This window comes from Ambystoma mexicanum, chromosome 7q (genome assembly GCF_040938575.1).
Source record: "Ambystoma mexicanum isolate Mex_15411 chromosome 7q, UKY_AmexF1_1, whole genome shotgun sequence".
In the NCBI taxonomy this organism is placed as follows: domain Eukaryota; kingdom Metazoa; phylum Chordata; class Amphibia; order Caudata; family Ambystomatidae; genus Ambystoma; species Ambystoma mexicanum.
Genome location: NC_090941.1, coordinates 991,514,574 through 991,528,035, shown reverse-complemented (window position 1 = coordinate 991,528,035; position 13,462 = coordinate 991,514,574). Strand labels below are relative to the sequence as shown.

Sequence of the window (13,462 nt, the reverse complement as noted above, 5' to 3'; positions counted from 1 at the left end):
CAACCACCAATTGCCTGACCTTAGCCAGAGCCCTGGCATTGTCTAAGCTGGACTATTGTAATGTTCTAATGCTAGGTACCACCAAGGCTAACATCTCCAAAATGCAACTCCTGCAAAATAAAGTCCTTAGGGCAGCGCTAGGGATAAAAAAAAGTCTGAACACATCTCTAAGATCAGGAAGGATGCGCACTGGCTACCCATTAAAGCCAAAATCATCTTTAAAACACTCTGCATTGCCCATAAATGTCTTACAAGTAAAGCCCCAAGCTACCTCAACAATACTTTACATATAAGAAAATCCACGAGATGACTTAGATCTAATGATAATCTCACACTAGTACCCTCTCGATTCAAATCCACGAGAGCAGGGGGCTGCAGTTTCACTGTCCGAGCGTCTAAACACTGGAACTCCCTCCCCCCTATATCAAAAATGAATCCTCTCTCTCAGGCTTTAAAAAACAACTCAAAACGTGGTTATTCAACTAATACTAAGATTTGGAGCTGATTCTCACTTGCTAGATCTAACCCCCTAGCGAAACCTGTATATAATGACTGACTATGATGTATAATATTCCATTGTTACACATTTTTGTGCACTGTATAATATTCTGTTATTAATTTTTGTGCACTGTAACTTTGTACTATTATTTCCAAAACTGGCTGTAACCACGTCGTGATACCCAAGGGTCTGGGTGTGAAATAAACAAACAAACAAACAAACAAACAAACAAACAAATAAATAAATAAATATGCAATGATGATATTGACCCTCAAAGCCTCAAAGTAATGTTGAAGGACTCATCGTTGGCTAATTTTGAATCTCTTGGAGTGAATTGGGTAATCCAGATACTGCACCACACTGCTGATGGCCAATGATGCAGTTCTAACAGGAGTAAGAGAGGGTGGGGGAAACATGAAAATGAACGTTTATACAAATGAATTGCTTCTGTTAAGTAAGCCTTATGGAAAGCAAGCTGCCCTTTAGTTCTGCAGCACAAGGACATCACCTCAAATGAATGCGTGCGGGTAGCACTGTGCCATGTGTACACGTATTATTGTGTTGATGTCAAAAGACCACGCTGAAACCTTTTGGCAGCAAAACAACTGCAGGAGGTTAACTGCGTCATCTTGATTAGAGTTGGTCAACCCACACCTTTTTGCTTAGTTTTTCTTTCTAAAAGTGTTTCAATTATGTGGAACAACTTTAATTGACTTTTTTTTTAATGGACTACGTTTTAAATTCAATTGGATATTTTCAAAATGTTGTGAGGTTTGGGACGGTTGTAAAGGGTAATGTAGAGACTTTACGAAAAGGAAAACAAATCCTTGGGGTGGGGGAGGGGAGGGCAAGCGAGGCAGATATGCAAATGTGTATTCTCCTGTGGTGCAGCACGAGAGCAGAAAGTGAGTGAGGACCCTCTGGAGTGGGCTACAGCCCACAGAACAAGCTCTCCCAGCTTTTGCTCACACTCAGTAAAGGGCTTTGCACATTTTTGGCTAATGTTGCACTAAGCCATATTGATACAATTGCTGGAGCACTATTGCAACATATTACTCGCTCTAGCAGGGCACAGACAGGAGACTGGCTGAAAATACATTAGACATTAATGTGTTTAGTGTTAATGGCGGCTGGATGAACAGTTTAAACATGCAAAGATCTGCTCGGGATGGAAGCAATCGAAGAAGCACCAGCAGCTGACATGATTTTGATTTTGATTTTGATTTTGAGCCATTTGTATGGTGCACCGGACTAAATGAATCATAATTGGGCGCAGATGAAATATTTAGATTTAGGAACGTACCTCTATCAATGCATTTGTAGAAAGTCAGAAGTAAGCTTCAGAGGTTCTAACTGAACAGGTAGGTATTTACAGCCCTTCGAAATTCCATCATATTTGTAATAGTTCAGATATCCCTGGGAAATTTATTCTAAACTCTTGGGCCGTAAACTCCGAATCTGCGATCCCCTTTACTCACGCATCTTGTCCGTGGTATCAAGAGCAGATTATTATCTACTGAGCGCAGCTGTCGGGTAGGAGCGTATTTTCTAATTGTATTCATTAGATAGTCTGATCCTGTGCCATTAACACATTTAAAGACCAGGCACAGAACCTTGAACTCAATTCTCTGTATTATAGGTAGCCAGTGTAAGGCTCTCCTTAAATCAGAGATTGGGGCAGATTTTATTACCCTATATACCAGCCTGACTGCTGCATTTTGAGCAATTTGTAATCTGCGTAACTGGTAAACTGGGATTCCTGACAATAATGAATTGCCATAGTCAAGTTTGGAGTTGACCAGCGTACCAATGACCACCGCTCTATCATCCTCCGCAATAAAAGGCAAAATATGCTTCAATAGGCGTAGTGAGTAAAATGCTGCCTGAACCTTTGCGCTGACCTGGGCTCCACTTCCCATGTTGTCCTCCCAGATACACCCCAAGTTCTTAATCTTCTTGGAGAACTCCAACTGTGTCCCCAGAAGGCAAGGGGGTGTAATTGCTCTCGCTGCAGAAGGGTGTTTTGATGCAAACAAAGCCACTTCCGTCTTAATGGCATTCAACATTAGTTGATTGGCACACATCCAGGATTGGATTTCCTGCAAGCACTTTTCCACTTTTTCATAGGTCTCCTCTAAATTATGTATCCTCATAAATACCTGGGTATCATCTGCATATGAGTGGAAATATATCCTGTTTCCTAAAGATATTCATAAGTAATTTAACATATAGATTGAAAAGCAGCGGGGGAAAGGGAAGATCCATGTGGGACACCACAATTTAATGGGACTGAGTCTGACATGAAGTCTCCAAGTCGAACTCTTTGTTCTCTCTTAGAAGGAAATGATTCGAACCATCTGAGATCTGCTTCCCCCACCCCACCAACTTCACTCAGACGGTTGAGTAGGGTCCTATGATTCACTGTATCGAATGCAGCTGATAAATCCAGCATGACCAGCAGGGACAAGCCCCCTGGTCCGCTGTTTCCAGCAGATCATTCCACACTGTCAGCAATGGCGTCTCTGTGCCTACCCTTGGTCAAAAACCAGGGTCGAGTAGTTTCTCTTGGTCTACATGTTCCTGCAGCTGGGCTGTCACGATTTCTTCCCAGATTTCCGATGCCCATGGCAATCCGGCTAATGGTCTGTAATTCTGAAAATGTTTGGGGTCTAGATTATTCTTTTTTAACAGTGGCGTAACCACCAATTTCTTCAGAATCGTTGGTACTACCCCTGCACTGACCATGCTTAGAGCATGCCATATTGCATGGAAAGGTCAGTTCCTAATTAGGCTTAAGGACCAGTCTGAAGTAGTATTTTCAATGCCACTGGTTTTGCCTTTTGTGTAGGCATGAGATAGGCTTTTTCCAGTCACTATCATAATTGTACTAACTGGCCATTAATGGCAATTTCAAAATGGCACTAGTACCTGGTCCTATAATAGCAGTGGCTTACACATATATTTCTAATATCAATGCACAAGCCAAAGCTGTTGGCTTTGTCAATGCGTGTTTATAGCCAAATGTCAGCCAAAGGGCCCTTATACTGCTATTAAATCAGGTGGCTGAAGTCACGCTTCATCAAGTCATTTGTAATACACCAGAAGCACATTTACAACTGCAATGAAGACATTACCTCTCAGAAGACTCTTTTTAAATAACACTAGCAGGCCCTTAAAGCACACAGGTTGATGTCATTGCTTGATAAAGCTAGCTCAAAGAGCTATCAGGAGGATTTTTTTTTAGCAGGAAGTGAGTGGAAATTGCCATAGGGATTAGCATGGCCGTGGGCAATGGCGCATAAATAACCAAACAACCAAAAGCTGTGTGTCCTTCGTCATATCCCATCTCCATCCGAGCCGTACTCCAATTCAATCGTTTTGGCTTAGAGGTAGCCAAAACTAAAAACACATTCCTTTAGACAGTCTTTTTGTGTTGACAGTTCTTTCTTGATCTCTCATAAAAAAATTTATCCTGAAAATGTCCACATTTCTCAAGCATGTTCACATAGAAAGTGTAATTCTTAGCTATATTAACACTCAGTTAAATGAAGTGGAGAACAGAAGGTAAAGTGAGTTCCCGAGAGCCAAGCATTTGGTTAGTTGGGCAATTGGAGTGACAACCTGGGAATCCCTCTTAAACCATGAGCTTAACTATTAAAGCATGTTTAATTCCAAAGTTTCGCAGGAAAGGGTTCTGCAATGGTATATTATGGTGTCTTAAGGGTTTTAAGTGGGCCAGGACTGGCTGGGGCAGAGCCCCAGCAGGTTCTGACAATTATGCCTGAGACAGGGCCGTGCCAGGGTTCCCTTATGTGCCCTGCTAACCCCAGCCCTTCATGCTTTAGGAAAGAAAGCCTTGCCTGCCTTTTCATTGCAGCACGAACCCCCTGCAAGACACCCCTTTCATTAGAATTGCAGGGATCATCACCGTCGTGCCCCAGGTGCTAGGGTGATGATCAGTGCAAAGTGGTGCCGGGCAGAGGGTCGTTGCCGCAGTAGGGCAGAATCACTTATCTGATTTGAATGCCTCCTGTTTGGCCATGCTGAGGCAAGTGTTGCCTCTTAATTGTGGCACTGACCCCCTGCCAGGCCACGCACCCTAGTCCCTGCCTCACAACCCCCAGAGCCCTGGCCCACTTAAAGCCCTGGCGACAGTGTATTATGGTGTCTTGCAAGTATACTTTGACATAACATATCTGTGTTGAAGAAATCGTAACACTGCCATGTTCCCCTCTCGCCCCTTCCAGATTCTAGCGTGGTTAGCCGGCTCCTTGCAGGGAGCACCACCGGAGCCCTGGCGGTCACTTTCGCCCAGCCCACGGACGTAGTGAAGGTGCGATTCCAAGCTCACATCAAACTGATCGACGGGAACAGGAGATACAATGGGACCATAGACGCCTACAAGACGATTGCCAAGGAGGAAGGCATCAGGGGACTGTGGAAAGGTACAGCAAGAGACACACTGGTTACATCCATGAGGCCATAAATAGTCAGACCACACAAACGGAGCATCTGAATGTGCAACCTCTCTTATATGGAATTGATAGAACAAGGGGACCTAGCACTCCGACCTGGAATAGGACCTCCTCACTCCATGAAAGTGAAATCTAGGACCCAAACTTTATCTCCTAGAACATTCAAAGAATGGAAAAATCCACACACAACTAGGACTATCCAATCCTTTCTCTCAACAGACAAAGGAGAGAGCGTTCAAAGAATATCCCCCCTCTCTCTGCAACATTTGGCTCTCCAGATGTGTTTTTACTACCAAGGGCGTTCAACCTACCAGCACTTTCAGGTCATAGCAATGATATATAGAGCGCTATATGAATGCCAAATAACATAACATAATATAACAACTCCCATGAGACCGAGCCACCGTAGGAAATTGGGATTTTGTGGTTGAATACCTCTGGTGAGGCAGAGGTAGCAGACCCCTGCTCTACCTATACCAGTGCCTTAAGTGGCATGGCAAATGAATCAGGGCTCATCAAGAGGGCGTTGCCTAATGGGGCATTAGGCCACACCCCCTTGACGAGGCCAGGCTTAATGGGCTACAGGCACCCCCGCCAGGCAGCCCTTTCTAGAGATCAGCACCCCAAGAGAGAGGGTTCTGGACTCTGCATCTATTACCTAACAGGATGTGTGGTGTGCGACAGCAGCCACATGCTTTCAGCCTTAATGGTGGCACCGCCCCTTGCCAGACATTTGTCGAGGGGCAGCGGCACCATTAAGGCTCAAAAGATGAAGCCGCTGGTTGAAAGGTAAGGCCTTTTTTCCTAAAGCCTGAAGCTCCCGCGAACGCGGGGGAGCTTCAGGCTTTAGAAAAAAAGGCCTCAGTGTCCAGAAGCCGCACCTTTTCTTCTATAATGGTGGCACCGGCCCACGGGACTCTCGCAGGTGCCTGCTCCACCACTACAGGGAAAAGGATTTTTGTGTAGCCTGAAACTCTCGTACATGCGGGAGAGCTTCAGGCTTTAGAAAAAAAGCTTTGTCCTCTAGCAGCCGGGGCTGCCAGGGGACATTAGGGGGACGTGGCAGGGCCCTACCTCAGACTCATATATCTGAGGCTGTCGGGGCTCTGCTCCGGCTAGCCCCGGCCCACTTAAAAGCCTGCATATACTCTTGATTGACTTTTATCCCTGTTAATTTCTGCCACCCTTCCATGAAACTTAGAAGCACACATTATCCCTTGCAGTTCCATGTCTTTACATCTGAACGTTTGCATGGCTTTGCATCAGTGCATTTGCATCATATTGTCTTTACAGCAGTCCCAAGCTTGTGTGCCGCACTCCCTTTTCATTTTTCCTCTTCTGCCTTAGCCTTTCTTTTACACCTGTTCTGGCTGCTCCCTGAAAAATGAACAAAACCAATGTAAACACACAGATGCAAGCGTACTGATGCAAATTCGTCAATTTCAAGTCAATGAAACTTTTGTGAAGCATTCCATAGCCAGAGTATAGTTTCGGTCTGTCAATCCATTCATCTGTGTGAAATTACAGAGTTGAAAAGTCTGACCACCAAAAGTCAGTTTTTTTTTCTCCATTCTTTCGCATAAATATATGTGGGGGGAGACCCCCGACAGCCCTCCCGCCTTACACCAATACATTTTTATTAACTTTACTCTCCCCCCCACATATATAGCATTGGAAAAGCCAATAGGTTCTGTCTGTCTGTCATATGCTGGGTGCAGCCTCAAATGCCCGAAGGCACTTGATGCTATGACCGAAGGACAGCAGTAAAGGGCACATCCTGTCAAGTGATGACCATTAAAGTTCTTAATCGAGTGTAGGGGGTGGACATCGTGAACCATTTCCGGCCAACACACAGTGAGAAGAGTTCTAGTAAAGGTCACAGGTGGTCACCACCGTTAACTGTTTGCTCTTCTTCCAACGCAGGAACGTTACCCAACATAGCCCGCAACGCCATTGTAAACTGCGCGGAACTGGTTACCTACGACGTGATTAAGGAGGCCCTGCTGAAGCGCCACCTTCTGACAGGTGAGTCCAACATGGCGTCAGCTGCAAGGCGCTCCAATGGGGAGGAACGCGCTTGCTGGGACACTATGGGTTTATTCATACACTTCTGTGTAAGCAGTCCTCTGCATGCAATGTGTGTTGTTTAATGTGTGGCCATTCCACTTCTAAATGCCATACGTAATGTCTGTGCATTGCAGATGGCATTTACATGAATCCCAATGGGTTCCCTCTGTTTTTTGCAGGTGCAACCGGGCGGAGTTCAATGCCGACTTAACCCTCTATGCCACATTTAAATCAATGTGGGCAGTGGTGCATGTGCATCGGCCCCACAGAAGGGCTGCGGAGGTGGAGGCAGACTTTACGCGCCTTCAGCTCCATGCGCAAGATGCACACAAATTGCACGGTTTTCAAAAATAACAAACCGTGCGCTTATAAAAATGAGGACTTAAAACTTTTCTATCCCAAGCCCCCTTTCCAGAAAAGTTCTGTAGTCTGCGCCCCCCTGCGACCAGATCATGGAGGTCGCTGGATGAGAGGCGGACAAAGCCTTCCAGAGACCACTTACCCATGGTCACAGGGTGAGCTGTGAGTAGGGAGCATGCCGGGAGACTAAGTGCCCCCACTTACCTCTGAAACTCTTAAGTCCCCAAACTATAGCGCCTCATTAGAAGTTTGCGGTCCGGAATAAAGGGTGGCAGTACCAACGTAACTGCCACCCTTTCCAGACGGTCAAACTAAGTTCAGGACCCTACCGGCAGTATTTTCACTGAAGCACCGGCACCGTTCAGAAGAGTTCTGGCGCTTCGGTGACCCCATTCTTGTGGCATTGTCCAATGGGACTCCACGGGAATGGGGATTTACCGTTCCGCCACCTGCCATAATACCCCGTTGGCACTGGGAAGTCAGACAGAAACAGTGTTACGGGGTTGCCGGTAGCCCGCCGCCTACCAGCAGGTTTTACCTGCGACCCCGTTAAGAGGCCTTATGTGTGTTGTTACACACTGACAGACCTAGGAAGTGCAATGAGCTTTCACTACATGAGACGTGTTTTATTGCTGTTTTTGTTAGATGGGCTCTGTTGGACTGTTTCATCTTTATAATTATCTTCTTCTATTTAATATTGTCACCTCTTAATGTTGGTTTTAAGTTTCATTATGTCAGTTTCACATTTTGCTAGTTTCCAGCAGTTTTCCCACAAAGAGTTTGGAGTGACTAACCTATGCAAACTGCACCATGAGTAAAAACCATATTGCAAGGGACGCAGTCGTTGTCATTGATAGAAACACTGGATTAATAAAATGAACAAAAAGAAAGCCTGCGATAAAGTTATCCGTGGATTTTTTCCCGATTTTCACTAGGTGCATAGTCATTAGGAAGCAGTAACATCAATCGATCAAATCAGATTTATTTCGGCTGTACACCATAAAAGTTAAGCAAAGTTATTCATTCAACTAGATAAAATCACACAACAAATTATTTATACAATTCCATCCCGTTAGGCTAATTAATGACAGTTACAGAAACATCAGTAACTTGAATTTTCGGCATCAAATTTCGTCAATTACTAGACACAACTGTCTATAAACACACAAATCAGACAGCACGTGTGTACAAACACAAAACACTTCAGCTCTCCCTTTTTTTTAAAGGCAGTGGATACAAACATAGAAACCGCATTGAAAGGCCAGGGTTTGGAGCATGATTCCCTAACTGCAGGAGCCGCCCTCCTGGTAGTAATCACACGTGATGTGATATGATAGTTATTTATAACGCGCTTCCCGGGGATTCGAACCTGTGTTGCTCTGCTTCGTCTTGCTTCCACGTGGACTTAGTAAAGAATTCAGCCACTTGCATCTCAGGTTTGTATGCAATGGACAGAAGAGCATAAAGTGCATTTCATCTTCCACTTGGGTGGGGCGCAGTGCACAAAACGCAGGGGACCCCTTCCTCCAAGGTCTCGTATATAATGTCCGACTCCTCGTCCAATGAGCTTCGTCCATTTGCATTTTAACGAAGCAGAGCGGCCCTGTGTATAACCCAATCAAAAATGTGCTCAAAATACGTCTGTGGAACCCATGTCCGCGAGGACGCCAGTTTGAAAATCTGGGCTACTACGGGTCGTTGCAAGTCTATGCAAAAAGGACGAGCATACTCGTCCTTGGCACTTAAGGGGTTAGACCCCACAGCTCTGGACAGTGTGCAAAGTTCAGGGAATAGCACAATGACAGTTGAGTTCGAGCACACCTGCCAACTCTCCCTGTTTTGCTGGGATACTGAGTGCTTCAGGGGAAAAAGGGGATGTTTCAAAACATTCCTTGCTTTCTCCCACATTAAATATACAACACCAATGCAAGTACAATTGGAAAAACAAACTTCCTGCATCCTGGTGTAAAATCTCCCTCTTAGGTGGTTCCCAAATGTTGGACAATATGGAGAAGAGCCGAGTGATTTTGCCAAAGGTCACAGGGTTAGCAGGTGACATTGCATGCCCTATCACTCTGCCATGTACAACTAAGTGACATGAACTAGTGGAGGGACGTCATTTGGCGGTCGCCAGGGGTCACTTACTACCCCTAAAAAAGACAAAAAAAGAAAACAAAGGATGTTTTTTTTTTACATTGAAGCTCCTGGGCTGTGGCCAGTGCCATGTGGCTCTTTGTTTTTGGAGTGGTTGGAATTTATGTTGAGGCCTCTTAAAAAAACAGGGGGTTCCACAAGTGTAACACTTTGAGCAGTGACCATAAATAAGAAAGAATAGGAATACCAAATAATTTGTCTTTCTGGAATTCTATACAATAATTGCTAGACTCATTAAAGGGGTGAAAGGTCATGTTTTATTGCTTCCCATGATGTCACTTCGGGGTGGGGTCAAATTACGTCACTTCCTGTGATGACATCAAAGGTCAAGGGTCATGTGATGTCACTTCCCTGAGCTAGTGGCTCTTAATCAAGGGGCTCTGCACTTGCTTTTAAACAATCCTTACTGATCTGTGCATGTTACCAAGCAGGTACCGATAACAGGCACATGCAACCAGACACTGCAACTAACAGGCACTTATCAGACTAGTAGCCAGATTTGTGACACACATGGGTTGCAAAGCAGTCCACAGGGGGTGGCAAGTGGAAAGACAGGGGTAGCAATTGCTGCTCGTCGAGGCCCCCACACGACCCCAATGCCAGGCATATTGTGGGGACAAACCTTCTCAGAAGTGGGCCAGGAGGCTCGGGTACCAAGGAAGCTTCTTTATTTACTTGTTTACAGATGTTCAGGTCCCGGAAGTGGCACAAGACATGCACCAGGAAGGGACATTGGCGGGCCCAGCCTCCCCCTACTGTCACTTCAGGAACGCTCAGCAGGTCACGCCCATGCCGCATGACATCACAACATGCAAGCAGAGAAGATGAAAGCACATCACAACACATCTTGGTTCAAAGGCTTTCTCACACGTCACCCCTAAATACAACATCAGCCCCCATCAGGCTTTGCTGTACAATGGCAGCCTGAAGTGAAAGGTTCTGTCTCTGGCCTGGATTGGGCCGACTCAGCAATTCATCCTCCCGAGGATGCCATATTGAGTGCTGTTAAACAGGGTAGAAACACCTATCATTATAACACTTAGAAGCTTGGAGGTATTCCTCATGAAGCACTATAAACGCACAAAAACCTGATATGACCATTAGTATTAACTGTAATGAAAAGCATTCCAGGCTCCTTGAGGTCCTGTTTTAGGATGCAAGACAAAATGGAGGGGGTGGGTGTGTGTTGCATTTCAATGTATGGATATAATGACCAACCACACAGAAATCATGATAGCATGCATACACGACTCAGTGGGCTCCTGCTATTATGATCTGTGTCCCGAGAGACCCACGCCATCCATTCATTCTTCGGTGGTTTGTAAATTTAGAACTGCAAGTTGAGTCATAATCGAAACCCGTTCCCATAATTCATTTTGTGATGTGTGGTGAATACTAAGCCTTTGACAGGAACTGTTGGGGCTTGTGTCATTGCAACGACTGGCTCTGAACCCAAATGTCATGCGAGCAAGCGCTGGGTGTCATCGATTAGTACTGCTTACTGCTTACCTTCATTTCTCTCCCTCCCCCAGATAACCTGCCCTGCCATTTTGTAGCAGCTTTCGGTGCTGGCTTCTGTGCTACTGTGGTGGCATCGCCCGTCGATGTCGTGAAGACACGCTACATGAACTCAGCTCCTGGGCAGTACAGGAACGCCTTGAACTGCGCGTTTACGATGGCGCTTGCCGAAGGGACCACAGCTTTTTACAAGGGGTAGGTTTCCACCAACAAAAAACGGCTGGGTTGCTCACACAGCGCATCCCTGTGGGTTCATTGTCACAAGACTCTATCATCCTTTCCATAACTAAAAACTGATTTAGGCATTTTATTTGTGACCGCAACTTGGTTATCAAGGCTGTTTCAAGCTCAATTGAACTCCACTGAGTGATCGTCTTACTCAAGTAGATAGATCAAGCAGAAAGAAGGTGGTTTGCCAGTAAAGATTTAATGAATGTGCGAGCATCCATACCTATCATTTGTCTTCATGGGAGACTATACGAGCCAAGCTTAGTTTAGATGAACATAAATCCATTGACATAGAGTTGATTTTTCACATACCACATGATAACAAGCAAGTGTTTCTAGAAGAGTCAGGCAACTTTCTGATGAGTCAGTCATTAATATCCATAAATGTTTAGTCCTGCAGGACTTCACTATAGATACTCTTATATCTAATCAAAAAGGACATAGCTGCGGCATCAGATTTTAATCCCATCCAAACAGGTGGCATATGGCCAAGCATACATCTAGCCATACGCTGCACTGTATTTTTAAAACATCTAAATACTTCTAAGATTTTCACTTCTTGTTTCCATTGGACTGGCCATTTGGTCGTCAGTTTTTCTATAACAGTCCTACTTAATTATCAAGAAAGGTTTCTCCAAAAATTAGACCTACAAAATATAGAATACATTATTAAAGGAATAGTTCACTAAAAAATGTTATTGGCTCAAAAGATGGGCCATGATCAAAAAATATATATAAAAAATATTTATTAAGAAAGTTCCTATGTAAACCTTTGAGCAAGTGAGGCTCAAAGTCACACATTTCAAGCACTAGGAAGCATCCATTTTGTGAAATGGAAGAGCCTCCTGTGCATGTGTTAATCTCTGCCCTTGCGGCACTAATGAAGCAAAAGCCAGCCAGCTGCAATAAAAAAAAGCTACCAATGGGTGGCTTTTGCTTCATTATGGCCGGAGAACATAGATTAACACAAGCTGCTGCTGGTAAGTGCTTTAAATTTCATTCTTTTTTCAAAGCACTGCAAAATAAATGCTGCGGGTTTCTTTCTAACTTAGAAAGAAAACCGCAGCATTTATAACATTGTATTTATGTTTGCGGTGGCTTCAGCTTTGAGTCTCCTGGGCTCCCGCGACCCGTGAGAGCCCAGGAGACTCAAAGCTGAAGCCACAGCAAACATAAATACAACTTTGTTGTATTTATAAATGCTGCGGTTTTCTTTCTACGTTTCCCGGGCTCCTCTGGGAGCCCAGGAAAAGTAGAAAGAAAACTGTGGCATTTACAAATACAACAATATTGTATTTCTGGCAGCGGCGGCTTTCGCTTTGAGTCTCCTGGGCTCCGCCGACCCAGGAGACTCAAAGCAAAAGCCGGCGCAGTCAAAAATACAACGTTGTTGTATTTATGATTTCCGTGGTTTTCTAACCACGGCAATCACAAATATAACAACGTTGTATTTATAATTGCTGCGCCTTTGCTTTTTGCCTTTCATTTTACATTTTCTGTGCTTCCATGGGCTTGGGGAGCACCGAAAACATAAAAGGAAAGTGAAGGCAGCCTCCTCCATGTACAGCTCTGCTCTGGCTACAGTAAGCAAAAGCTCACAGTAGGGGGCTTTTGCTGCTTGTTTAGTGCCACCAGGGCAGAGCTTAACATGAGCTGAGGGGGCTGCCTGAATTGACAAAATGGATGCTCCCATGTAAACTCTTTGAGCCTCGTTTGCTCAAATGTTTACTTAGGAACTTTCTTTAAAAAGATGTTTAATCTATGTTTTTGATTATTGCTCATCTTTTGGGACAATAACATTTTTGAGTGAACTATTCCTTTAAAATCAGATTGCTTCTCTCAGTTAATTAGGAAAGCATTTTCCAATATTCCTCTACCAACATTAATGAGCAAATTGCTATCTACAATCGCTTATTACCTGAGATCACTCATACAGTTGTTCCAACAAACTTGGTAATGATTATTCCTCAATACCAATGGCAATGCTGGTACACACAAGAACTGTAAGCTGTGTTCATTATTCTTAGGAAACCTCTAAGAAAGTGGACCAAAGACAGATCAGAAGACAATTTACAACTATCTACTGCCTTACTGTTTATCTATTAATACAAAATTGTCCTGGTTAACAAGACTTTCTCCTCAAAGAGATAAAAACATTACA

The 13,462-nt window shown here is 44.4% G+C and overlaps 1 protein-coding gene across 1 annotated transcript in view; it reads left to right on the top strand.

Moving 5' to 3' along the window:
* The window catches only part of LOC138528476 (putative mitochondrial transporter UCP3), a 41,177-nt gene that overhangs the window by 22,872 nt on the left and 4,843 nt on the right, over positions 1-13,462 (top strand). The window contains exons 5-7 of the mRNA XM_069640136.1: positions 4,747-4,944; positions 6,898-6,999; positions 11,088-11,268. Coding sequence (XP_069496237.1) covers positions 4,747-4,944; positions 6,898-6,999; positions 11,088-11,268 — 481 coding nt within the window. The remainder of the gene's footprint in view (positions 1-4,746; positions 4,945-6,897; positions 7,000-11,087; positions 11,269-13,462) is intronic.